General features: G+C 48.4%; 1 protein-coding gene across 7 annotated transcripts in view; it reads left to right on the forward strand.

Annotated features, from left to right (window-relative positions):
• Positions 1–10,637: 10,637 nt before the first annotated feature.
• The window catches only part of UNC13A (unc-13 homolog A), a 66,604-nt gene continuing 51,756 nt past the window's right edge, over positions 10,638–25,485 (forward strand). For 6 of the 7 annotated variants that reach the window (XM_036848803.1, XM_036848806.1, XM_036848807.1 and 3 more), the window contains exons 1-6: positions 10,638–10,769; positions 20,067–20,096; positions 20,694–20,793; positions 22,670–22,787; positions 24,438–24,561; positions 25,250–25,323. In XM_036848803.1, the coding sequence (XP_036704698.1) occupies positions 10,748–10,769; positions 20,067–20,096; positions 20,694–20,793; positions 22,670–22,787; positions 24,438–24,561; positions 25,250–25,323 (468 nt within the window). In that variant the 5' untranslated portion in view covers positions 10,638–10,747. Of the gene's footprint in view, positions 10,770–18,000; positions 18,253–20,066; positions 20,097–20,693; positions 20,794–22,669; positions 22,788–24,437; positions 24,562–25,249; positions 25,324–25,485 lie in introns of those variants that run through there. The other variant, XM_036848808.1, reaches the window with a different exon arrangement.

Here is a 25,485-nt window from a genome sequence, read left to right on the forward strand (position 1 = left end):
CTTCTCCTCCCTTGGGTCTTAGCTCATGTGTTGCCTCTGCCAGGAGGCAGTTACCCTCTCCTCCACCATTTCTCTCTATTGCGGGACCCTCCCGGTTTTCCTCATAATTTTCCTTGATTTCCTCTGTGCGTGCTTATTTGTTTGTTTCCAACTCTCGTGCTAGGGACCACGTCACTTGTTGGAACCTGTTGACAAGAGTAGTTCCCAGCATCACGGTGCCAACAAATATTTGCTGAACAAATTGATTGACATCTGATTTATATCTGTCTCCTCCATGGAGCTTTGCTCAGTGCCAGAAACCTTGCATGTACTCATCAAGGATTGGGAATTATTTGAAGACCAAGCAATGTTGCCCTGTGTTGGGACTCTAGAAGCAACTCCACTCCTTCCCCAGTAAAGAGCTGAGCTCAGCAGATGCTGTGGAGGAGGAACTTTCTCATCCAAAGACCAAATGTCTCCATAGGTTCTCTTGGCACCGGGGATTGGCAAGTTTTAATAAGAGCAGGGCCCCTGGGGATGGCCAGGAGCTTGGATGGCTGGGAGGGATGTGTGTGTGCATTTGGTGGAGTGGGAGGGGGGTCTCTTTGCACGCACATGTGTGTGTGTGTATGTGTGTGTCTGCTGTACTTTTCACCAGTCTGTGCACTATCTCCCATCACCTCTCTTTCAATAATTTTTATCTGTGGATTTCATAGGATGGTGGAGAGAAAGTGAGACATCAGAAGCTAAGAGAGATGGAAAGACAGACAGACAGATGGACGGACAGTCTGAGTTTGCAAAAGACATGAATGTAGATGCACAGTGAAGAGAGCTAAGGAAAGAGGGAAGAAGAGAGAAGAGAGGACAAGAGAAAACAGCAGGGCAGAATTAAATGGAGGGAAGAGATAGCTCAAATATGTAATTTGGATTGAGCTGAGTTGTTGGTGGTAGTGAAATGGGACACTGGGACTTAAAAATTAATTGGATCTGAGTGATCAGTTTATCAGGGGCTTTGGCAGAAGGAGGGAGATGAGGTGTGGGTAAGAGAGAGAGAACAAGAGATAGCCTCATCCAACAGAGGGCAGACAGCAGAAGCAAGAAGAACTACAATCCTGCAGCCTGTGGAACAAAAACCAGATTCACAGAAAGATAGACAAGATGAAAAGGCAGAGAGCTATGTACCAGATGAAGGAACAAGATAAAACCCCAGAAAAACAACTAACTGAAGTGGAGATAGGAAAAATTCCAGAAAAGGAATTCAGAATACTGATAGTGAAGAAGATCCAAGACCTCAGAAAAAGAATGGAGGCAAAGATCGAGAAGATGCAAGAAATGTTTAACAAAGATCTAGAAGAATTAAAGAACAAACACCTAGAAGAATTAAAGAACAAACAAACAGAGATGAACAATACAATAACTGAAATGAAAAATACACTAGAAGGAATCAATAGCAGGATAACTGAGACAGAAGAACGGATAAGTGACCTGGAAGACAGAATGGTGGAATTCACTGCCATGGAACAGAATAAAGAAAAAAGAATGAAAACAAATGAAGACAGCCTAAGAGACTTCTGGGACAACATTAAATGCAACAACATTCGCATTATAGGGGTCCCAGAAGGTGAAGAGAGAGAGAAAGGACCAGAGAAAATATTTGAAGAGATTATAGTTGAAAACTTCCCTGACATGGGAAAGGAAATAGCCACCCAAGTCCAGGAAGTGCAGAGAGTCCCAGACAGGATAAACCCAAGGAGAAACACGCTGAGACACATAGTAATCAAATTGACAAAAATTAAAGACAAAGAAAAATTATTGAAAGCAACAAGGGAAAAACAACAAGTAACATACAAGGGAACTCCCATAAGGTTAAGAGCTGATTTCTCAGCAGAAACTCTACAAGTCAGAAGGGAGTGGCATGATATATTTAAAGTGATGAAAGGGAAGAACCTACAACCAAGATTACTCTACCCAGCAGTGTTTTTATTCAGATTCGATGGAGAAATCAAAAGCTTTACAGACAAGCAAAAGCTAAGAGAATTCAACACCACCAAACCAGCTCTACAACAAATGCTAAAGGAACTTCGCTAAGTGGGAAACACAAGAGAAGAAAAGGACCTACAAAAACAAACCCATAACAACTAAGAAAATGATAATAAGAACATACATATCGATAATTACCTTAAACATGAATGGATTAAATGCTCCAACCAAAAGACACAAGCTCGCTGAATGGATACAAAAACAAGACCCATATATATGCTGTCTACAAGAGACCTACTTCAGACCTAGGGACACATACAGACTGAAAGTGAGTGGATGGAAAAAGATATTCAATGTAAATGGAAATGAAAAGAAAGCTGGATTAGCAATACTCATATCAGATAAGATAGACTTTAAAATAAAGAATGTTACAAGAGACAAGGAAGGACACTACATAATGATCAAGGGATCAATCCAAGAAGAAGATATAACAATTATAAATATATATGCACCCAACATAGGAGCACCTCAATACATAAGGCAACTGCTAAAAGCTATAAAAGAGGAAATCGACAGTAACACAATAATAGTGGGGGACTTTAACACCTCACACCAATGGACAGATCATCCAAACAGAAAATTAATAAGGAAACACAAGCTTTAAATGACACAATAGACCAGATAGATTTAATTGATATTTATAGGACATTCCACCCAAAAACAGCAGATTACATTTTCTTCTCAAGTGCGCATGGAACATTCTCCAGGATAGATCACATCCTCGGTCACAAATCAAGCCTCAGTAAATTTAAGAAAGTTGAAATCATATCAAGCATCTTTTCTGACCACAATGCTATGAGATTAGCAATCAATTACAGGGGAAAAAATGTAAAAAACACAAACACATGGAGGCTAAACAATACGTTACTAAATAACCAAGAGATCACTGAAGAAATCAAAGAGGAAATCAAAAAATATCTAGAGACAAATGACAATGAAATCAAGATGATCCAAAACCTTTGGGATGCAGCAAAAGCAGTTCTAAGAGGGAAGTTTATAGCAATACAAGCCTACCTCAAGAAACAAGAAAAATCTCAAATAAACGATCTAACCTTACACCTAAAGGAACTAGAGAAAGAAGAACAAACAAAACCCAAAGTTAGTAGAAGGAAAGAGATCATAAAGATCAGAGCAGAAATAAATGAAATAGAAACAAAGAAAACAATAGCAAAGATCAATACAACTAAAAGCTGGTTCTTTGAGAAGATAAACAAAATTGATAAACCATTAGCCAGACTCATCAAGAAAAAGAGGGAGAGGACTCAAATCAATAAAGTTAGAAATGAAAAAGGAGAAGTTACAACAGACACTGCAGAAATACAAAGCATCCTAAGAGACTACTACAAGCAACTCTACGCCAATAAAATGGACAACCTGGAAGAAATGGACAAATTCTTAGAAAGGTAAAACCTTCCCAGACTGAACCAGGAAGAAACAGAAAATATGAACAGACCAATCACAAGTAATGAAATTGAAACTGGGATTAAAAATCTTCCAACAAACAAAAGTCCAGGACCAGATGGCTTCACAGGTGCATTCTATCAAACATTTAGAGAAGAGTTAACACCCATCCTTCTCAAACTCTTCCAAAAAATTGCAGAGGAAGGAACACTCCCAAACTCATTCTATGAGTCCACCATCACCCTGATACCAAAATCAGACAAAGATACTACAAAAAAAGAAAATCACAGACCAATATCACTGATGAATATAGATGCAAAAATCCTCAACAAAATACTAGCAAACAGAATCCAACAACACATTAAAAGGATCATACACCACGATCAAGTGGGATTTATCCCAGGGATGCAAGGATTCTTCAATATACGCAAATCAATCAATGTGATACACCATATTAACAAATTGAAGAATAAAAACCATATGATCATCTCATTAGATGCAGAAAAAGCTTTTGACAAAATTCAACACCCATTTATGATACAAACTCTCCAGAATGTGGGCATAGAGGGAACCTACCTCAACATAATAAAGGCCATATACGACAAACAGCAAACATCATTCTCAATGGTGAGGAACTGAAAGCATTTCCTCTAAGATCAGGAACAAGACAAGGATGTCCACTCTCACCACTATTATTCAACATAGTTTTGGAAGTCCTAGCCATGGCAATCAGAGAAGAAAAAGAAATAAAAGGAATACAAATTGGAAAAGAAGAAGTAAAACTGTCACTGTTTGCAAATGACATGATACTATACATAGAGAATCCTAAAGATGCCACCAGAAAACTACTAGAGCTCATCAATGAATTTGGTAAAGTTGCAGGATACAAAACTAATGCACAGAAATCTCTTGCATTCCTATACACTAATGATGAAAAATCTGAAAGAGAAATTAAGGAAACACTCCCATTTACCATTGCAACAAAAAGAATAAAATACCTAGGAATAAACTTACCTAGGGAGACAAAAGACCTGTATGCAGAAAACTACAGGACACTGATGAAAGAAATTAATGATGATACAAACAGATGGAGAGATATACCATGTTCTTGGATTGGAAGAATCAACATTATGAAAATGACTATACTACCGAAAGCAATCTCCAGATTCAGTGCAATCCCTATCAAATTACCAATGGCATTTTTTACAGAACTAGAACAAAAAAATATTAAAGTTTGTATGGAGATACAAAAGACCCCAAATAGCCAAAGCAATCTTGAGGGAAAAAAACGGAGCTGGAGGAATCAGACTCTCCGACTTCAGACTATACTACAAAGCTACAGTAATCAAGACAATATGGTACTGGCATAAAAACAGAAATATAGATCAATGGAACAGAATAGAAAGCCCAGAGATAAACCCATGCACCTATGGTCAACTAATCTATGACAAAGGAGGCAAGGGTATACAATGGAGAAAAGACAGTCTCTTCAATAAGTGGTGCTGGGAAAACTGGACAGCTACATGTAAAAGAATGAAATTAGAACACTCCCTAACACCATATTTTATTTTTATTTATTAATTTATTTAAAAAATTTATTTATTTATTTACTTACTTACTTATGGCCGCGTTGGGTCTTCGTTGCCGCGCGCTGGCTTCCCTAGTTGCGACAAGCTGGGGCTACTCTTCGTTGCGGTGTGCGGACTTCTCATTGAGGTGACTTCTCTTGTTGTGGAGCACGGACTCTAGGCGCGTGGGCTTCAGTAGTTGTGGCACATGGGCTCAGTAGTTGTGGCACATGGACTTAGTTGCTCCACGACATGTGGGATCTTCCTGGACCAGGGCTCGAACCCGTGTCCCCTGAATTGGCAGGCGGATTCTTAACTACTGTGCCACGGGGAGGTCCCACAATTGCATTTTAAACTCCTGTTTTTTTAACAGGTAAAAAAAAAAGTAATTTAGGCCATTTACTCATATCGTCAAATACACAAAGCATCTGGAAAGAAATCTAAAAAACAAAGATGTGCAAGGTTTATGGAGAAAGTTGTCAGCTTTATTGAAAGATAGATAAATGGAAAGACTCATTGTATTCATGCTTTGGAAGAGTCAATATCAGAAAAGATGCTGATTCTCCCCCTATTTGGTTTGTAGATTCAATGCAATTCCAATCAAAGTCCCAACTAGGTTTCTCCATGGAACCCAACAAGCTGAGGAAAAAAAGTGAAGAATAACCCAGATGCTCCTGAAGATGGGGGACTGGCATTTTTAGCAGATATCAAAGACTAGTATAAAGTTTTGTAACAGGGATAGATGGTCCCAGGACAGAAGAGAGAGCCAGAACGGACCCCGGGTGGGGCAGACATCCTGAAGCACTGCATACACTCTGATTGACCTGTGTCCACTGTTAAGTCCACACGTGCACACAAAGTTGCTTTGTGGCAGTTTCATCAAAGAGTGTTGGGATGATTGATTACCCACATGGAAAAAAATACACAATTGGACTTTATCTCACTCCACACTCCCAAATCAGTTCCAAGAGAGGTCAAGGCTCAACTGTAAATGACAGAACTCAAAAAATGTAGAAGATGCTATGAGAATATCTTTATGATTCCAGGGCAGGAAAGAATTCTTTAAACAAGACACAGTGTGCATTCATCACAAGGAAAAAAACCCCTGTAACTATGTATGGCAATGGATGTTAACTAGACTCACTGTGGTGAGCATTTCAAAATGTACACAAATGTCAAATCATTATGTTGTACACCTGAAACTAATATAATCTTGCATGTCAATTATGCTTCAAAAAAAGAAGTGTGTGCAAAGGAAAATATTGATCAAGTTGAAGAATTTAAAATTAAATCCATAGAGACAGAAAGCAGATTAGTGGTTGCCAGGGGCTGGGGGATGGGGATGGGGAGTGACTGCTAATTGGGATGGGGTTTCCTTTCCAGGTGACGGAAATGTTTTAGTACTAGATAGAAGTGGTGGTTGCACAGCGTTGTGAATATACTAAATGCCACTGAATTGTACACTTTAAAATATATAAATGGTGGGACTTCCCTGGTGGCCCAGTGGTTAAGAATCTGCCTGCCGATGCAGGGGACACGGGTTCGAGCCGTGGTCCAGGAAGATCCCACATGCCACAGAGCAACTAAGCCTGTGCGCCACAACTACTGAGCCTGCGCTCTAGAGGCTGTGCTCCGCCACAAGAGAAGACACCACAATGAGAAGTCCGCGCACCACAACGAAGAGAAGCCCTGTTTGCCACAACTAGAGAAAGCCCGCGTGCAGCAACGAAGACCCAATGCAGCCAAAAATAAATAAATAAATACATAAAATTAAAATATATATATATATAAATGGTAAATTTTGTTATGTGTATCTATATATATATATTTTTTGGCTGAGCCATACGGGATCTTAGCTCCCCAACCAGGGATCGAACCTGTGTCCCCTGCACTGGGAGCACGAAGTCTTAACCACTGGACTGCCAGGGAAGTCCCTGTTATGTGTATTTTACAGCAATAAGAAAAAGGAATTTAAAATTAAGAGCTTCCGGGACTTCCCTGGTGGTGCAGTGGTTAAGAATCCGCCTGCCAATGCAGGAGACTGGGTTTGAGCCCTGGTCTGGGAAGATCCCACATGCCATGGAGCAACTAAGCCAGTGAGCCACAACTACTGAGCCTGCGCTCTAGTGGCTGCGAGCCACAACTACTGAAGCCCGCGTGCCTAGAGCCCGTGCTCCACAACAAGAGAAGCCACCGCAATGAGAAGCCCGCACACTGCAACGAAGACCCAATGCAGCCAAAAATAAATAAATAAATATAATTTTTTAAAAAAATTAAGAGCTTCCTAGAAACTTCGCTCAGGAGATGAATTCCCTCCCTATGAGCATGGGCTGGGCTTAGTGATTTGCTTACTAACAACAGAGCAGGGAAAGGGAAAAATGATAACTTGACGGTGGATAAACTTGGCAGACAACACCTCACCCAGGTAATCAAAATTAACATCCTCTGTGATGTCATGTGGACATCAGGGACCTCTGGTATGATGTGACAAGGAGGGAACCCCACTTCTGTGATCTTCCCCCCAAACTCCATAACCCCAGTCTAATAATGAGAAAACATTAGATGAACACAGTCAAGGGACTTTCTACAAAACATCTGACCAGCACTCTTCAAAGGTATCAAAGTCATGAAAAATAAGGAAAGACTAAGAAACTCAGAGAGGAGGAGACCAAGGAGATAAGATGACTAAATGCAATTTAGGATCCTGGATTGGATCCTAGGCTAGAAAGAGAACATTAGTGGAAGAACAAGTGAAATATAAAGTCTGCAATTTAGTTAATAACAAGTGCCAATGTTAATGGCACTTATTTTGACCTATGTACCGTGTAACCATATGTAAGATGTTAACATTAGGGAACACTGGGTGAAGGATATACAGGAATGCTCTGTGCCTTTTATAGCTCTGTACCTTTGCAACTTTTTTTGTCCATCTAAAATTTTTCCAAAATAAAAAAGTTATTTTAAAAATTAAGAGTTTTGCAAAGCAGAAATAGAGTCACAGATGTAGAAAACAAACTTATGGTTACCATGGGGGGAAGGGGGGTGGGATGAATTGGGAGATTGGGATTGAAATATATACACTACTATATATAAAATAGATAGCTAATGAGAACCTACTGTATAGCACAGGAAACTCTACTCAGTGCTCTGCGGTGACCTAAATGGGAAGGAAATCTAAAAAAGAGTGGATATGTGTATATGTATAACTGATTCACTTTGCTGTACAGCAGAAACTGACACAACATTGTAAAACAACTATACTCTAATTAAAAAAATAAAATAAGATAAAAATTAAGAGCTTCTGATCAGAAAATGACACCATGAATAGAATGAAAACAAGCCACAAAATTGGAGATTTTTACAACATGTGAAATTAACAAAGGATTTATATCTATATATGGATAAAGAACTATAAATCAATAGGAAAACACAGTCACATTAAAAAAAAATAGATAAAAGACTTCAACAGGCATTTCACCCTAAGAAGAAACCAAAAAATCACATAGTGTTCCACCTCATGAGCAATCAGGAAGCTAATCAAAACCAAAATGAGGCACACTTCACCCTCTTATTTTGGAACAATTCAAACACCCAGACAATTCAAACTGTTGGCAAGGATGTGGAGCAGCTGAAAGCTTATATGGTGCTGATGCGATGTAAATTGCCGGAGCCACGTCAAAAACAAGTTGAATGTTATTTCATGAAGCTGAGCATATAGGTGCCCTATGATCCAGCCATCACTACTCGTGTGCACCAGCCTACCTTCCTGAGAATGGTTATAAAAGCTTTGTTTGTGATAATCCCAGAGTGGAAACAATCTTAAAGTCCACCAACTGGGGCTTCCCTGCTGGCACAGTGGTTAAGAATCCGCCTGCCAATGCGGGGGACATGGGTTCGAGCCCTGGTCAGGGAAGATCTCACATGCCACAAAGCAACTAAGACCATGCACCACAACTACTGAGCCCACGTGCCACAACTACTGAAGCCCGCACGCCTAGAGCCCATGCTCCACAACAAGAGAAGCCACCACAATGAGATGCCCATGCACTGCAACGAAGAGAAGCCCCCGCTCGCTGCAACTAGAGAAAGCCCGCGCACGGCACCGAAGACCCAATGTAGCCAAAAATAAATAAATAAAATAAATTTATTAAAAAAAAAGTCCACCAACTGGAAAATAGATAATCAAAGATGTACTAATTCAAAGGAACACTATACAGCAGTGAAAATGCATGCATTACAGCTAACCACAAGAAACTCAGATGAATATCAGTAAAATCATGTTGTGCAAAAAAACCAAGTTATAACAATGTGAATGTTTTATTTTAGTTATGGACAGTTCAAGAACACACAAAACTAAACCCTGTATTGTTTGCTGATAAATATGTGGTAAAACTCTAAGGAAAAGTAGGGGAATGAAAAACAAAGTTAGATGTAGCTCTTCCTTCAGAGGGAAGGGACAATCGATTGGGGAGGGACAGTGGCCTATGGGGTCTACCATTATGATGGTATTGTTCTTTATTCAAGCCTGTCATTGCTGCTTCTTACTCCTTACCTATGGTTAATCAATATGTAATAAAAATTTTAAAAGCAATGAGAATCTCAGCAATGGTTAACATTATACATTACTATTCCAAGTGCTTTCAGGTGTTAACTTATATAATAACTCCTGCAACTCTGTGAGGTAGGTCCTGTTATCTCTGTTTTACAGGCAGGGAAACAGGCAGAGTGGACACATGACTTGCCCAAGGTCATGCCAGTGATTAGAGGCAGAGTTGGGTTTTGAACACAGGCCTCCCTTGTGACTAACTCCATATACATCTTGTGTTTATGAATCTCCGTCATGTGTGCTGGGGGCTGGGGACTCTGTGGGCCTCAGCCTCTGGGACTGTTCTAGGTACTGGAGATACACAATGACCAGGTTTGTGTATTAGGTGTGTTAGGGCACCGGCTCACACGGAACTGTCTGGTTAGATGTGTGGGGAGGGGTGGTGAGCAGAGCTGTGTTGGGGTCAGGGTCCAACCAGAGGAAGAGTCGGGGTCTGGGGGAGTCTAGAAATGTGGAGTAAGGGCTCAGTTTGGGGGAATTAGGTAAGGCTTTCTGGAGAAGAGTATATTCAAACTGGGCATTGATGGATGAATAGCAGTTTGCCAGTTACACAAAGGCGTGAAGGGTGGAATCCAGTCCGAGTGTGTGCCAAGATCCACAGGCTGAGAGAAACAGGGACACAGAGAGAGACCTAAACAGGACGTGGCAGAGACACAGAGAGATCGAACAGAGAGAGGCTCAGAGGGAGACACATGACCGAGAGACACGGCGAGACAAAGAGTCAGGGGAATAGAGAGACAGAGAAACAGAGGCAAAGAGAACGAGACATAGAGACAGAGGAATAGAGATACTCAGGGAGAGCAGAGAGACAGCAAACGACTCAAGATTGAGAGCTAAAGGAGAGACGAAAACACGCAGAACCAGAAGGGAACCTGCGTGATGGCCGCCCTCAGCTCCCACCCCGCTCCGGCCCTTTAAACCCCACCCCCACCCCCGAGCTTGCAGCACCCGCGCCCCATCAGGCTCCGCCCGCCAGCCCCGCATCAGCACCACGTCAGGAGCTGTCCGCGCCCCCGGTGCTGAACCAAGATGGCAGGCGGCGGAGGCCGGGCCCCGGCGTGAGCGGAGCGCGGGCTGCAGCCCCCGCCATGCCCCAACCCAGCGGCAGCTAAGCCCGACCTGACAGAGCCGGCCCGCCGGCGACTCTGGAGACATGTCTCTACTTTGCGTTGGAGGTAGGAGGCGAGGTTGCAGGGCGGGGAACCGATGTGGACCAGGGCTGGGCTCGGGGTCCGTGTGGATGCGGCTGGGCTCCTGAGGGGGTGACCCGAGTACACGCGGCTGGGTTTTCAGGGGGTAGCCCTTGTAGACGCGTCAGGGCGCCTGAGAGGGTGATCAGTGTAGATGCAGCTGGGCTCTCAGGGGGTCCTGGTTGCCGCTACCGGGGTCGTGTGGACACGGCTGAACGCGGAGGCCCGTGTGGACGCGGGCAGGGGTCTGGGGCTCCATCTGGAAACGGTCTAGACTGGGTCGTCTGTGTAGAACAGGTTATTAGCGGGTTCGTGTGGAAGGAGCCGGGCTGGGTAGTTCGAATGAATCTTGCAGGGTACTTGGAAGGAGTCTTGTGCTGTGGGCTGGGCTGTGGGCAGGGCTCGGAATTCGGAGAGGGGTGCAGGGGGAGCGGTCGCCAAGCCCTGAGCGTGCAAGATTTGGGTAGAGGGGCTTGGCCATTAGGACTACCATGAGCTCTAGGTATCCCTCACCCTGGGAGTGGAGAGGACTGGGGTGGGGGAGACCCCTTCCAGCATTATGAGAGGGCTGTGACTGGGGGGTCTGGGGGCACTTTTCCGGTTACCTCTTTGCCGTCTCTAGTGGAGGCTGGGGCGGTCGCCCGAGGGCCTCCCCCTCCCCGCCCTCTCTGGCCCCTCCGCACGCAAATCCGGCCTTCTCCGCAGGGAGCCGACCCTTTGGAAGTGCAGTACCACCTGCACCCCTCACGACCCATCCTCACCTCACCCACTTTGCGCTGGAGGGAGGAAAGGAGAGGTGGGGTGGAGCTATTTTGGGGCCGGAACGCCATCTGCATCGAGGCCCACGCCCAGGCCCACGCTCTGCGTTGGGGTGGGTGGAGGGAAAGAGACTCGGGAGGGGCATCACTGCGCCCCCCTCACCCCGGAGGCAGGGTGGGGGAGAAGCCAGCCCACCTGGACCAAGGCGTCTGGGGCAATTCTGAGTTCTCAGCAGGGGACCTTGGCGGTAGGGGTGGTGGTGAAACAGGGCTCAAGGCTAATAGACGTCTCAACCTTGGATTTTAAGGGTTGGGGTCCACCCCCTTCGCCTCTACTCCCTTCAAGAAGGCTGGGGTGGGAGAAGGGGTGTATCCGCCAAGCCTGAGATGGCAGGCTTAGGGAGACCTTAGGCAGCCGGGAGTGTGCTGTGTGTGTGTGTGTGTGTGTGTGTGTGTGTGTGTGTGTGTGTGTGAAAGAGAAAGAGAAAGAGAAATTGGGGGAGGGAGAGAGAAAGAGAGAGAGAGAGGGAGAGAGATATGGACCCCAGCCTCCTCCTGGACCCGGGTGGGCAGGCCCAGGAGCCGGGAACCTCCCCCACTGCCCCTCCCCCCTCCCCCCTCCTCCTGTGCCTCTCCATTCACAAACCCAGCCCCGCCCGCCCGCTCCCCGCCGCGGTGGCTTCCCGTGTGCTGCTCGCGCGGGGCTGGGCCGGCGTGGACGGGGGTGTTCTTAAAGGGACAGGGGCCTCCTTTCCTTGAGCTCGTTCCCAACGGTCGGGGCTGATGGTGGGAGAAGGGCCAGTAAGATCAAAAGTCAACTCATTCAGCCCCTAGCCTAGGGAACTAGGGGAGTCGGGAGGTGGAGTGGACCCCCATGAACCCCTCACAGACTAGGCCCAAGGGGAGGGGGAGGTGAACGTCCAAACCCCCTCCTGGCCCCTCCCCATCCTCTGAGCTGCCTAACACTTGGGAGGGGATAGCACTGGAGGAGGGGGTATGTGGGTTGCTGGCTGACTCCTCCAAGCTTGCTCTCCTCTGCCCCTCACCCCCGTCTTCGGAGCTGGGCTTCTCTAGAATCTCACCCTTAACTCTGATGCACACTGGAGTCTTGGCTGCAGGGGTGGTGTGAAGCGCAGGCAGTAAGAGGGGTGAGGCTTCCTAAATCGGAGGCCTAGGGGAATAATAGTGTTGGATGATTCTGTGGAACTCCTTATAGGGATTTTGTGGAACTTATAAGGAGTCAGCAGCTGAGTAGAGGGGCGTCGCTGGGAGGAGCAAGGCTTGGGATGAGGTGGGAGGTAGAGCCCTGAGGTGTAAAGGGAGCAGTGGATGCTGGGAGAGGCTGGGTGGGGGGAGACTGGGAGAAGTGGGGAGAGGGAAGTGCTGAGAAGGGTGGGGGAGATGCCCAGAGTGGGAGACCTTGAGGGCTGAGGGGGAAGGAAGAGGGAGCAAGGCAACTAGGCTGAGAGGGCTTTTCTTGGATCTGAGTTCATCCTCAGAGTTGAGGAAATAACCTGCCCCCGAACCAGGGGCCCACCCATGATTGCCCACATCTGCATACACTTGGACTGGTACGTTCAAACCCAGACTTGCCTTGTGTGGACAGAAATGCTCAGAATTCACCAAGTCTCTATGAAGACCACGTGCCTGTGACTGCACATTCATGGACACATGTACAGGTTCACATGCCCATTTGAACACACACACATACATATATACTGGACACAGTCACTCTACGCCATAGGCATTGTTCCCACAATACAGGCATGTGTGTCTGCACACATGCACACACATGGATATGTATGATTAATGTTCACAATAGCCATGTCGCCTAAAGATCTACCCATGCCTTACCCCTCAGGCATGTACATATATATATAGATAGATAGATAGATACCTGTTAGGGCCCCAAATCCCAAGAAACACATGTGTACACATGATCAAATGCCAAGGCCATATATGTACACACATGATAACACTTGCCTGGACACTCAAAGCAGTCACTTTGAATAGGTGAATAATGATGCACACATGAGTGTGTACATGTATGCAAGTAAACAAAAATACACAGGCTATACAACTGCATATCACACACCCCAACATGTGTTTCTACCTAACATATCACTCAAAAACCTGCACGTACCTAAACTCACACAAACCGGCCTGTCCCACATACAGTCACACCCCACTCCCCAGCACATACGTGCAGACCGTCACTTGCACTCAGATGGTGCACATGAGTACATGTCCCTCTACACATGCACACATACACCCATATACACTCACTTGCCTGCCCTGGTAACACGAGCAAATACACATTCAAGAACACACAAATGCAAGTTCTTGTGTGCATATCCTGCACTAACACATGGGAGACCACCCTGTACAGACCTTGCCTCTGCCCCCTCTCATTTCTTTATCTATGTGGAGCCCCATTGCCCCCCCACCTTAATCCACTTGCTAAGTCTTGGCAGAATTCTGAGGCTGCTAAAAGCAAGTGCCACCTTGTTCCTTTGTGAATTCATTCATATATTTACTCAGCAAGCATTGAGCACCCACTATATGTCAGGCACTGTTCCTGGCTCTGGGGACCCAGCCTTACTCCTGGCCTCATGCTGGTGGGGTCAGAGTGGGAGAGATGGGGAAAGGCTGTGGAAGATGGGGAGGAGCATTTCTATGGCTCTTTTCCTCTGGGAAGCCTACCCTGTTCCCATCATCACCATTTGCCTGAGTCTCAGAAGATGAGGGGGAACAGAGCAGAAGGGAGACCATGCTCTAAGTGGAGGGCACAGCACGCGCAAAAGCGTGGTGGCAGGGATTTGGTTCTAGACTTTCCTATGTGCATCACGACATTTTGCCAGGCCACTCAATGTTTAAAATGTTCCATAAATATTTGATGACTGAATATTGCATATAAATTAGCAAATGCGTTTGAGAGTGAGTTTACCGCACAACTAATAATAATATCTACAACAAGCCCCATCTATCCAGCATTCTATAGGCACACCGTTGAGGACTTTTATGCCCATTGCCCTCTTTAATCCTCAGAGCAACCCATTTTAGAGATGAGGAAAACCGAGGCTCTGGGAAGTTCAACAACTCACCTGGTGCCACAGAGCCAGAGGTGTAGCTGCCTGACTCCACAGCCTACTGGGAGTGAGAAGTGAAGGTCGAGCCTCCCCTCAGCCCCCAGAACCTGGAGACACCTAAGTCCCTACCATGGGGTGAGAATCTGTCCTGGGATCACCTTTTTCCTTCATCCACTAAGCAAACAGACATATCACGATCTCCCCATTCATCATGGCTTTTCCTCTGCCCCTCTCCCAGGAAGCCTTCACAAATCCCTCTGTCTCTTACTGCCCTGTTTCTGATACCACACAGCCAGGGGGGCCTGCATCTGATCTTTGCTCTCAACAACCTCATAGGATGCCTCCGGTGTTGGCTCTGATTCATCTTCAGGGCTGCAGTCTTAGCCACCTCCCTATCTTGCACCTCACTTGCCTCTCACACACAATGAACTTCCTCTGTGAGGTGTGAACCAGGACATCCTGAGTCCAGGAGGCCTGGGTTTGAATCCCTAAATCCACTACTTCCGGGAAAGTCCCATATCTTCTTCATTCCTCAGTGTGTCCATCTGTAGAATGGGCACACTAACAGTGCCCGCTGCCTAGGTTTGCTGGAACTCTCCAGTCATATGAGGCACGCAGAGAACTTGGCATGATGCCTGGCTTGTGGAAAGGGTCAATAAGTGTGAACCAAAGACAGGAAAAATCTGTGATGGTGTTTTTATTAATGGGGACTAAAAGCTTTCTGGAAAGAGGTCCGTGAGTGTAGGACATTTCCTGAGAGCTCACGGCGTTCTCAGGCCTGAGGAGGGCTCAGTAATACATAGGGGGCAAAAGAGGTGCCAATTCTTTGGAGGTAAGTGGGCAGGGATGAAAAGTTCAGCACCGTGGACAGTTCAGGGAGGAGACGCTGAGTTCAGCACATTGGACAGCGTCCGCTCCGCGGGACCAGGTCTTAGCGTAGGGCTGCTGGAGGAGGCAATGACGTCATTCCTTCAGTGAACACTATTTAATGGGCACGTACTATATGCCAGGTCTAGTTCTAAGTGGTACCTGGTAAACAACACAGACAGAATATCTGTCAAGTTTCTTGGTGTGTTTTACATCTAAGGCTTCAGTCTGGCTCTGGCTTATTTCTGTCCATGGAGGATGAGAGTCCTCATTTATCCTCTCCCAGATGCAAAGCCAGAGAGACCAGTGTCCTTATCCCAAAGCCCTTGTCTGCTATCGACATCACATATTAAATACCAAACATCCTAGAATCTATTTCTGAATTCTCTATGCTTTCCTTCCACCACTTGTAGTGTCTTCTGACACCTGATAAGCATGTCCTGTGGGTGGGCTTTCAGCCGCTTCCCCTGATGGCTGGAGTTCTCTATTCCCCCACTCCCACTCCCAGGGCTGGCAGGTTATGGGCCAGATGCCCCAAGGACTGGAGTCTACCTCAATTAGAATCCAGGGTCGTCCAGGCCAGGGGCACACTTCGAACTCAACCAAATCATAAAAATAGTAATGATACTAGTAATGGTAATGATAATAATAGTAGTAATAACAGTATGATAATGCTGATGCTAATAATAATGAAGAAGAAAGGGGAGAGGGAGGAAGAGGAAGGAAGAAGAAGGGAAGAGGAAGGGGAGAAGAAAGTGAGACCAACTAGGCTTGCCTTGCCCCATTTCCCAGATACAGAAACTGAAGCCCAGAGCCTGGCAGCGCCAATGAGCTCCTGCTCCCACTTCCACCGATTCTGCCCTGGGCCACAACCGCCTGTGCAACCACATTAATCAGTCAGCGCTGATGGGGGCGGGGGGTGGGCGGGGACCGGGGAGGCCGCGCGGTCTGCTGACCTGGCGTGACGCGGTATCTCCTGCCCGCCCGTCAGTGGGCACCTCCCCCACTCAGCACTCCCCGCGGTCGCGTCGCTCAAGCCCTCCGCGCCCACGTTATAAATAGCTTCGTGCTTGTGACCAGGAGCTCGTGAAGGAGGGGCGGCGCTTCCGCCCTGGTGACCCCGATACCGCAGGCAAGAGGAAGGCAACGGGCAGGGGGAAGGCAGCGGGGCGGAGATGTGATGACGATGACGGTGGTGAAGGCGACAATGACTCGGGTTCCGCTTGCTGATGGGGAAGAGAGAGGCAGAGAGAGACTCGGCTCTTTCTCTGAGCCCCATCCGACCCCCACCGCCCCGAGCCCCTACCTCCAAGCCCTCTTATCCCCTGAGCCCCTTCCCTGAGGCCACCCACCCTTCCGTTCCCCTCTCCCTTCCTGAGTCCCCTCCCCCGTCCTGAGCCTCCTCCAGCTCTCCGAGCCCCCTTCCCTTAGTCCCCTACCCTCCTCCTCCTTATCCCACACCCTATTCCCCGCCATGAGCTTCCTACTCTGAGGCTCCTTCCCTGACTCCCCATTCTTCTCTGAGCCCCGTCTCCCACCCTGAGTCTGCCCCTCCTCCCTCTGAGTCCCCAGTGATGAACATATATTGATGTCCTCACCCTGAACTTTCTGAAGGGGCCCGGGGGCTTACTGTTAGAGCCAGAGCTCTCCGGCAATCTCCCACTGCTTGTGGACCCCAACTGAGCCCATTACCCTCTGGCCCAGAGAGACTTAGGGAGGAGGAAAGGGGGAGAGATAAGGGAGTGGGAACAAGAAAGACAGAGACAGAGGGAGGAAGGGAAGAAGAAAGACAGAAAGACGTGACAAGGGGATGACAGGGCTGGAGAGAAACAGAATCGGAAGGAAGGAGACAGGGAGAGACTGCCTCCCTAGAGGAGAGGATGGAGGACAGACCTTGGACAACTGGCTTCCCCTCTGAGCTCTGCCCCTGGTCTGTAAAAAAGGGACACAGAGAGGGAGTTGCAGAGTGGGGCACAGGTTCGGTTATACCCCAGTGAGTCCCTCAGATCTCCCAGGGCCTGGCACCTACCTCCCCTCTGGTTCCCACCCCCAGCTTTTCTCTCCCAATCCTGCCTCTCCTCTCTGCAACATCTTCCCTGCCTGCCCTCCCTAATGAAAATCTGTGTGTCTCTCTGTGTCTCTGACTATCATGTCTTATCTCCCCTCACTTCTTCCTCCCTCCTTTTCCTTTCTCTCCTCATGTTGGTCCCTCCGTGTATGTGCCTTTCTGAGCCTCTGTGTCTCTCCCATCATTCTCCCTCCCCGCCCTCCCCCTGCACCCTCCTCCCCCTTCACAGAGTCATCAGGTTTGCAAGCTGGAGGTCCCCCAGGAGGGAGGCCTGGAGCTACTGCTGGACACAGTCCTAAGTGCCCCTGAGCCTCACTCAGTCCCAGAGATGAGGGGCTGGGTGGCTGAGCTCTCTGTGGTCTGGGTGGGGCTGAGGCTATGAGAGGGGGCATGTGGGACAAGGGTAGGGACCCTCTCCCGCAAGAGAGGGACTCTTGCATGTGCAGTCACGTGCCTTGAGTGGGAAGGTGGGGAAGACAGGACTCGATGACTGATTTTGGATGTGGGGGAAAGAGAAAGAGGGAGACAGAGATGGAAGCCCAGGGGGGGGGGTTCACTTGCCCAGGGTCACACAGCACCATAATCTGAACCCAGCCCCACCTGACTCCATGCTGAACAAGGGCTCACCTTTCCCGATGACCAGTCAAGGGCTCTATCTGTGTTCTACCTCCCAAACCCAAGCCCAGGTATGGTGGGCATAATGCCCAACCCATTTGCATTTAAAATCTGGGTCTTGGGGTGGTGGTGGTGTTGGCATAGGAAGGCACTCATTCCCTCTTCTGCTCTGCAACTCTGGGGAGCTCACTCAGTGTTTCTGGGCATCAATCCCCACCCCCAACCTCATCCTCCCCACAGTCTGTCTGCAACAGGAACAAATAGTATTTACTGACAAGTGTTTAGAACCACTCTACTTCCCCCACACTTGATGAGAATTCTCTCTTCACTGGCTCCATTCAGGTGCTTTTTAGAGGAAGAAATTCAAGTGATGAGGACAGAGAAATGAACCCCATATGGGAGGCCGGATCCCAGATAGGAGGCTGTGACACTTGCCCAGAAAAAGGCTGAACTTGACTCTCAAAAAAAAGAGGAAAGAATAGAAATGCAATTCTTATTCTAGGAATTTATCCTTCAACTTACTAGCACACCCTCTTTCAGACATACTGAGAAAAAGAAAGGTTCTGCAGAGGGTGTAGAATGCTACCATTTGTGTAGGAAATAAAATAATGCACATATGCACATGATTGCTGATGCATCTCTAGTACCACAAGGAATTGGTACTGTTGATTGCATCCAGGAGGGAGAGTGAGAGCTGGAGTAGAAAAAGCCTATCTTCATTGTATGATCTTTCAGTTGCTCTGGATTTTGTAAAATGTGGGTGTATTGCCTACTCAGACAAAAATATTCATTTGAAAATGTTAAAGGGAGAAGAAATATAGAAATCAAGAGAGAGGTCTCAGTTTGGGAGCAGGTTTCAGGTGCGAGTAGAGAGTAATGGTAGAGAAATGCATTGGGGGCAGATGCAGAGTTTGAGAGGTAATGAAAATGAAAGTTTAATGTCCTGTGAGAAAATCTAGTAAAGAGTGGAATTGCTTTGAATCACTTGGGGTTGTGGGGTTATGTGAAATATGAAGAGACTGGACCACGTGGAACCCTGAGGTATATTTGGGTTGCACCTTTCACGGGCAAGTTGGGCTGGACAAGCTCTAACAACCTACTGGCCAGGACTGGGATATCTCTATGTGCACTATGGAGTCAGCTCTCTGGGTTGTTTTTTCCCACCTTGCCCAGTCCCCTTTGAATATGGGACTCTAAACCCTGGAAGCATTCAGTAGGACAGGCTGAGCTGGACAATTCACGGAGAAGTCTCACTGGTCTAACAGGGGGATGGGAATCATTGGAGATTATTTTCTCCTTTCTCCCCTACCTCCTCCTCCCCAACCCCCCTCCTCCTTCTGAAGCAATCCTAGAGGACTTCCTGTAAGGAGCCTCTCCTGCCACCTGCCCAGCTCCTTCTTTTGAATCTTGTTCAATTTTGGTGAAGTCACAACCGGAGGGAGGGAGCTCTAGGGGAGTTTGATGGGGAGTAGGGTGGAACATGGACTGCTCCCAAGGTCCAAACTTCCTTCCAACCCAGGTCTGCCTGTGCTCATCTGTCTGATGGCTTCTCTCTCTCTCTCCCTCTCATCCCTGCCTCCCTCCTCTCCCTATTTCTCTTCCTCTCATTGTCTCTGCCTCTGTCTCTGATTTTGCCTCTGTCTTTATCTTGTTTTTGTCGTTGTTGCTGTTGTTGTTGTTTTATTTTGTTTTGTTTTTTAAATCTGTTCGGTCTCTTTATTGGCCTCTTTTGCTCTCTATTTTTTGCCTCTCTTCTCTCTGTCTCTTTCTTTCTATATCTCTCTCCTCTCTCATTATATCTCTATTTTCATGTGTCTCTCTGTCTCTTTCTCTCCTCCCCAACTCTCTCCCCGTCTCCCTTCCCTCTCTCTGTCTCTCTCCACAGTCAAAAAAGCCAAGTTTGATGGTGCCCAAGGTAAGTGGCCTCTATTCCTGTCCTCTCCTGTGTTGTCTGTCTGTCTGTCCATCTCTTGGAGAGACAGGAGAGGGGGTCTGAGCCAGTGACGGGGAACTTGGGCTCTATGTCCGCTGAGTGTCACAGAGAGTGTCAGACTTGATCTAGGGTCCCAGCAGTCTTCCCAGCCATCCCCTAAAGACTCCAGTGGGAGTGAGGCTCACCCTGAGCCAATGGTGCTTCCCAGGATCCTAAGAGATAGGGTGGGGACACTTAGATTAGGCTGCAGGTGAGAAAAGTGAGGTTCAGAGAGGCAAAGGAAGTTTCCTATGTCCAAGGATATTGGACGTAGTCATTTCTAAGCATCAGGATTAGGTATCCCCAAATTCCACATCTCCCTGCACCAAGACCCCTCCCTTGTGCTCTGAGGGGCTGGGGGTGGGGCTCTGGGGGCCTGGCCTGGGAGTGGAGGCACAGAAGCACCTCAGGGTGTTGGACCTGGGATGGGCCCAAGAACTCACAGCCCCTGGGGGATCATAGGGGTGTTATCGAGAGCTTGGAAAGGGGCATGGGGGAGTCCCTGAGCCCTTGCACTGACCTCTGTTCTCACCGCCACAGAGAAATTCAACACATATGTGACCCTGAAGGTGCAGAATGTCAAGAGCACGACCATTGCCGTACGGGGCAGCCAGCCCAGCTGGGAGCAGGATTTCATGTTGTGAGTCTGCAGCGACTGGACCTGAATGGCCACACCCCCTGGCACAGCCGGGCACTTTGCTGGTCCTGCAGGGCACAGCCGGACACCCGGGTGTCGTCTGGGACTCCCTTTGCTCTTCCTTCAGCCCTGTGTCTAGCCATCAGCTTTGCCTCCAAAGCACTTCCCGAATCCAATCACTTCCCTTTGTCTCCGAGGCCACCAGCCAAGTCCCCTCTGCCCGCCAGCCTCCACCCTGGCCTCCTGCTGCCATCCACCTCCTGCAATCTGTTCTCTTCCAGGCAACAAGGGGGATATTTTTAAAATTGCAAATCACATCCGGTCACTCTCCAAACTTGCCTGGGGCTTGTGGCTCATCAACCTAAGAACAAAACCCATATTCGTCCCTGCAACCCCCCAAGGCCCGGCCCCTGTGACCTCACACCAGTATCTTGCTTCATCTCTCCTGCCTCACCTGCCCCAGATACACCCACCTCTGCACTGTTCCTCCAACATGTCCAGCTTGTTCCTGCTCCAGGACCTTTGCTCTTGTTCTTCTTTCCCCCTCTTTCCCCATCCCAGCTGACTCCTTCTGTCCTTTGGGTCTCAGCTGTGTCACCTCCTCAGGGAAGTCTTCCCTGACCACCACCCTCAAGCTGCAATTGAACAGTAATTTCAGGCCTTGCCACCAATTGTTATTCTATTCATTTGTGTGATTTTTGACACCTTTCTGGCCCCTTCCCCTGGACTATGGGCTCCACGTGGGTAAGGCCCTATTGGTCTCTGTTCCCACTGTGATCTCCATGCCAAGCACAGAGCCTGGCACACAATAGGTGCTCGATAAATATTTGTCTAATAACTGAATGAATTCATGACCTGGACCCTCCCCTCAACCTGGAGCTACTCGGGGCCTCCTATTACATCCCACCTACTCTGATGATGGCCAACATGTGCCATGCCTTCTTCTAAGGCTTTGATTAAATCAATTTTGCTTATAATCCTGGGAGGGAGGGTGCTAACATAATCTTTATTTTACAGGTGAGGAAACAGAGGACCAGAGGGGCAAAGCCACCTGCTCAGTGTCATACAACCTGTACCTGGCAGAGCTGGGATTTGGACCCAGGCAGCCCTCAATCCCTGAGCAGAGCCTGGCTGGGGACTGTCACTAGTGGAGGCCATGAGGGAATCTAGAGTTGGGATTCTGGAGCAGAGGAGCACCTGGGGAAGGAAGAAAGGAGCTGGCTCTACAATTCTAGGAAAATGTGAAGGGGGCAGGACACAGTGGTCCCCAACTCCCCCTAAAGCCAGTTACTGAATGACCAGGTCACGGTCAACAGATATATTCAAGGAGAACATTCCTTGAGATAAATCTTTGGTAAATTGGTAGATTCAGTGAATTGAACATTCACCAAGGTTTACTACCAAATCTGCATATTTCCAGGATGGGGCCTGCAGGGAAAGTGCTTAGAGGTGTAATCATTCATATGCTCAAGGGTGTCTTCATATGATTGGATAGAGATGACACTGGGAAGGATGGAGTCACCACGAATGCCCTTATCTTGGGGTAATAGGGAGCCATGGAGGGCGTTTGAGCCTCTTCCTCACTTAACCAGCATTCTCAGGATCTGAGGGCTAGAGGAAGGGCCAGGTGATTTGGGGCTACAGGAGACATGTGACACCTGTCCCCATTCCTTCTTTCTCAGCTTGGAATCCTGGTTCTGCTGTGATACCCTGAGCATGTAACTTAGTCCTTTGGCCTCAGTTTCCCCTCTGTAAAACAAGAACTACTGTGTTACCTTCCTGACTAGGACTCACCCAGGCCTGGGTTTGAATTCTAGTTGGTCTGTATCCAAAGGTGAGTGAACTGACTTTTCAGAGTCTTCATTACCTCTCTCCACAGCGAAATTAACCGCCTGGATTTGGGGCTGACGGTGGAGGTATGGAACAAGGGTCTCATCTGGGACACGATGGTGGGCACTGTGTGGATCCCTCTGCGGACCATCCGCCAGTCCAACGAAGTGAGTGGTGGGATGAGGGCTGGATAGGAGTGCCTGGGAGGGGCCCAGAGGCCAGTGGTCTAAACAAGATGGACATCTATCTCCATCCCCTGACAATGTTCATGTAGACATCCAGGGCTGCAGTGACAGCTCCAGTCACCAGGGTTTAAACTCCTTCCATCTTGTCACTCTGCCTTTCTCCTCATGTGGCTTCCATCTCATGGCCCAATATGGCTGCTCAAGGATTACCATTACATCTGCATCCCAGTCAGGGGAGGGAAAGGTAACAGGGAAGGGGTTTGCACTCCTAATTAAGGGCCCAAACTGGAAGCTGGCTGTCATTGGCCAGAACTGTCATGTGGCACCACCTACCTGCAAGGGAGTCTGGAAAATGTAGTCTTAAGCTGCATAGCCCTGGGCCCAGGTAGAAATGCATCCCTATGGAAGAAAGGAGAAGGGATATTGCAAGCAACTAGCACTTTGTGCCCAGATGGGCATCAGGGAGTTTACGCCAGTCCCAAAGAAAATAACCTTGGCCTCCTCTCTAACCTCCTGGCCTTAAATTTCACCCTCTCCACTTGGCACCTAAGATCCAATCCTGCCCTCCCTGCCCATCACCCTTGGGAGGCCTTCCAGATGACACCAACCCACTTTGCGAGCCTTATTTCCCCCACACCTCAACCTACACTCCTCACAGGCCCCAGGGATAGCTTCTGAACTTTCACATATGCTGTTCGCTGGGTTTCAGGTGTCCTCCTTTCCATCACCCTTAAGCCCAGCTCCCTTGCCCTCTCCTCCAGGAAGCCCTCCCTAATTTCCGCCTGGATGCCTCACCTCCCCTCCCTCCTTCTGGCCTGGCCCTGACTTCATAGTGTTGCGGGTGTCTGTGTCAGGCTCTATCTCCTGTGACTGTGGGCTTCTCAGGCATTGCCCAATGTGGACCAAGCTTAGAGCAGGCACCAGGTAGGGTTTATTTTTTAATGAATAAATGGAGATGGAGGAAAGAGGCGCAATAGTCCAGGCGAGTCCAAAAGGAAGGCTTGTGTGTGACCCAAAATTTCCTCAGTGACCCTCCAAGTGTGAGGAAGGCCTAGTCACCTGGGACAACCATGACCTATGCAAGGGACCCTGGACTACTCCCCCATCACTGCCAGCCTTTCCCTGGGGCTGCAGAAAGAAGATTCTGCAGAGCATCATTCTCATTTCAGAGATGAAGAAACTGAGGTTCAGAGTGGACCCCACCTGCTTAAGGGCTCATTTCCCTGAACCAAGGGGGACTGGTTCATTCACTCAGGGGGTATCCTCCCTGAATGGTGGGAGGATCAGGTCTTTTATCTGAAGTTGGGGCCCCATAAGCCCTCATTAGGGATGAGGAATGCTGTGCAAGGCCGGGACCGCCCCTACCTGACCGTACAGGTCTCTCTCTCTGGGTCCTTGCTTCTGGGTTCCCTGGACCCACCATGTTGCCCTGGATTGAGACCTTCCTTCTCTGAGTCTTGGTTTCCTCATCTAAAGTGGGGACATGGCCCTTGCTCTTGGGGTAAGGGTAAGATGGGGTGAGGGAGACATTTCATTTGAGAATAGGGAGCCTGTTGGTCGGTGTGCAGCAGATACGTTACCCACCACGCCTCACCCGGAACCCTAACCCCTGTTACCCCACCCACACCCCAGGAGGGCCCCGGAGAGTGGCTGACCCTGGACTCTCAGGTCATCATGGCGGACAGTGAGATCTGCGGCACTAAGGACCCCACCTTCCACCGCATCCTCCTTGACACCCGCTTTGAACTGCCCTTAGGTGAGTGTGGCGGGGGGTTGGGTGGGGTGGGACCCTCACCCAGCCCCAGGAGAATGATCAGGTCTAGGTGGGTCCAGACAACACTTTATTCTGAGGATGAGGTTCCCCCTCCCAAGAGGAGAGTCTCCTGGGCTACAGCAAGTCAGCAGAGATGTATGCCTGCCGCACGCAGAGTACACTCCAGCTCCTGCAGGTCACCAGTGGGCTGCAAGTGCTTTTCAACGTATGGGGCTCAGGTCTGAGCTGTTTAGCTGGTCCTTGGTGAGGTCTTAAGCTGCAGAAGTGAGCTGGATATGGAGAAGAGACAGACAAAGGCAGAAAGACAGAGACAGAGAAGTGGAGAGAGAGAGAAAGAGAGAGACATGTAGAGATCAACAAAGGCAGAGACACAGAGAGGCCTCTTTACCTTTCCTGGAAGCAGCTCAGTTCTCCCACATCATCCTTCCAAGAACCCATGATGTCCCCGTCCTGGTAATGCTAGGATGCAGCTCCTCTCCCATCCTCCACCCATTCCCAAGGCAGTTCTGGGTGTGTGGTGGAGGGGGGTTGTCAGGGGTCCTCCTTTCCTGTCCTCCTTTCCTCTCCCCCACCCACTGGAGACCAGCCCCATAGGCCTGCAGGATGCCCTGGCTGGAGGCTGAGGGGCAGGGAGGGGCTTCCAGGTTCATGGCCAGGTCTCTGCTTCCAGACATCCCTGAGGAGGAGGCACGCTACTGGGCCAAGAAGCTGGAGCAGCTGAATGCCATGCGGGACCAGGATGAGGTGAGCGTTGGCATGGGGGCTCTTTTCTCCCTCTCTCTCTCTCTCTCTCTCCCGCTCTCTCTCCGTGTCTCTCCCTGTCTTCCACTCTCTGTCTCTGTTTCTCTTTCCACTTGTCTTTCCCTGTGTCTGTGTCTCTAACTCTTTGTAACCTGACTAAATCAG

This window comes from Balaenoptera musculus, chromosome 3, assembly GCF_009873245.2.
Source record: "Balaenoptera musculus isolate JJ_BM4_2016_0621 chromosome 3, mBalMus1.pri.v3, whole genome shotgun sequence".
Classification (NCBI taxonomy): domain Eukaryota; kingdom Metazoa; phylum Chordata; class Mammalia; order Artiodactyla; family Balaenopteridae; genus Balaenoptera; species Balaenoptera musculus.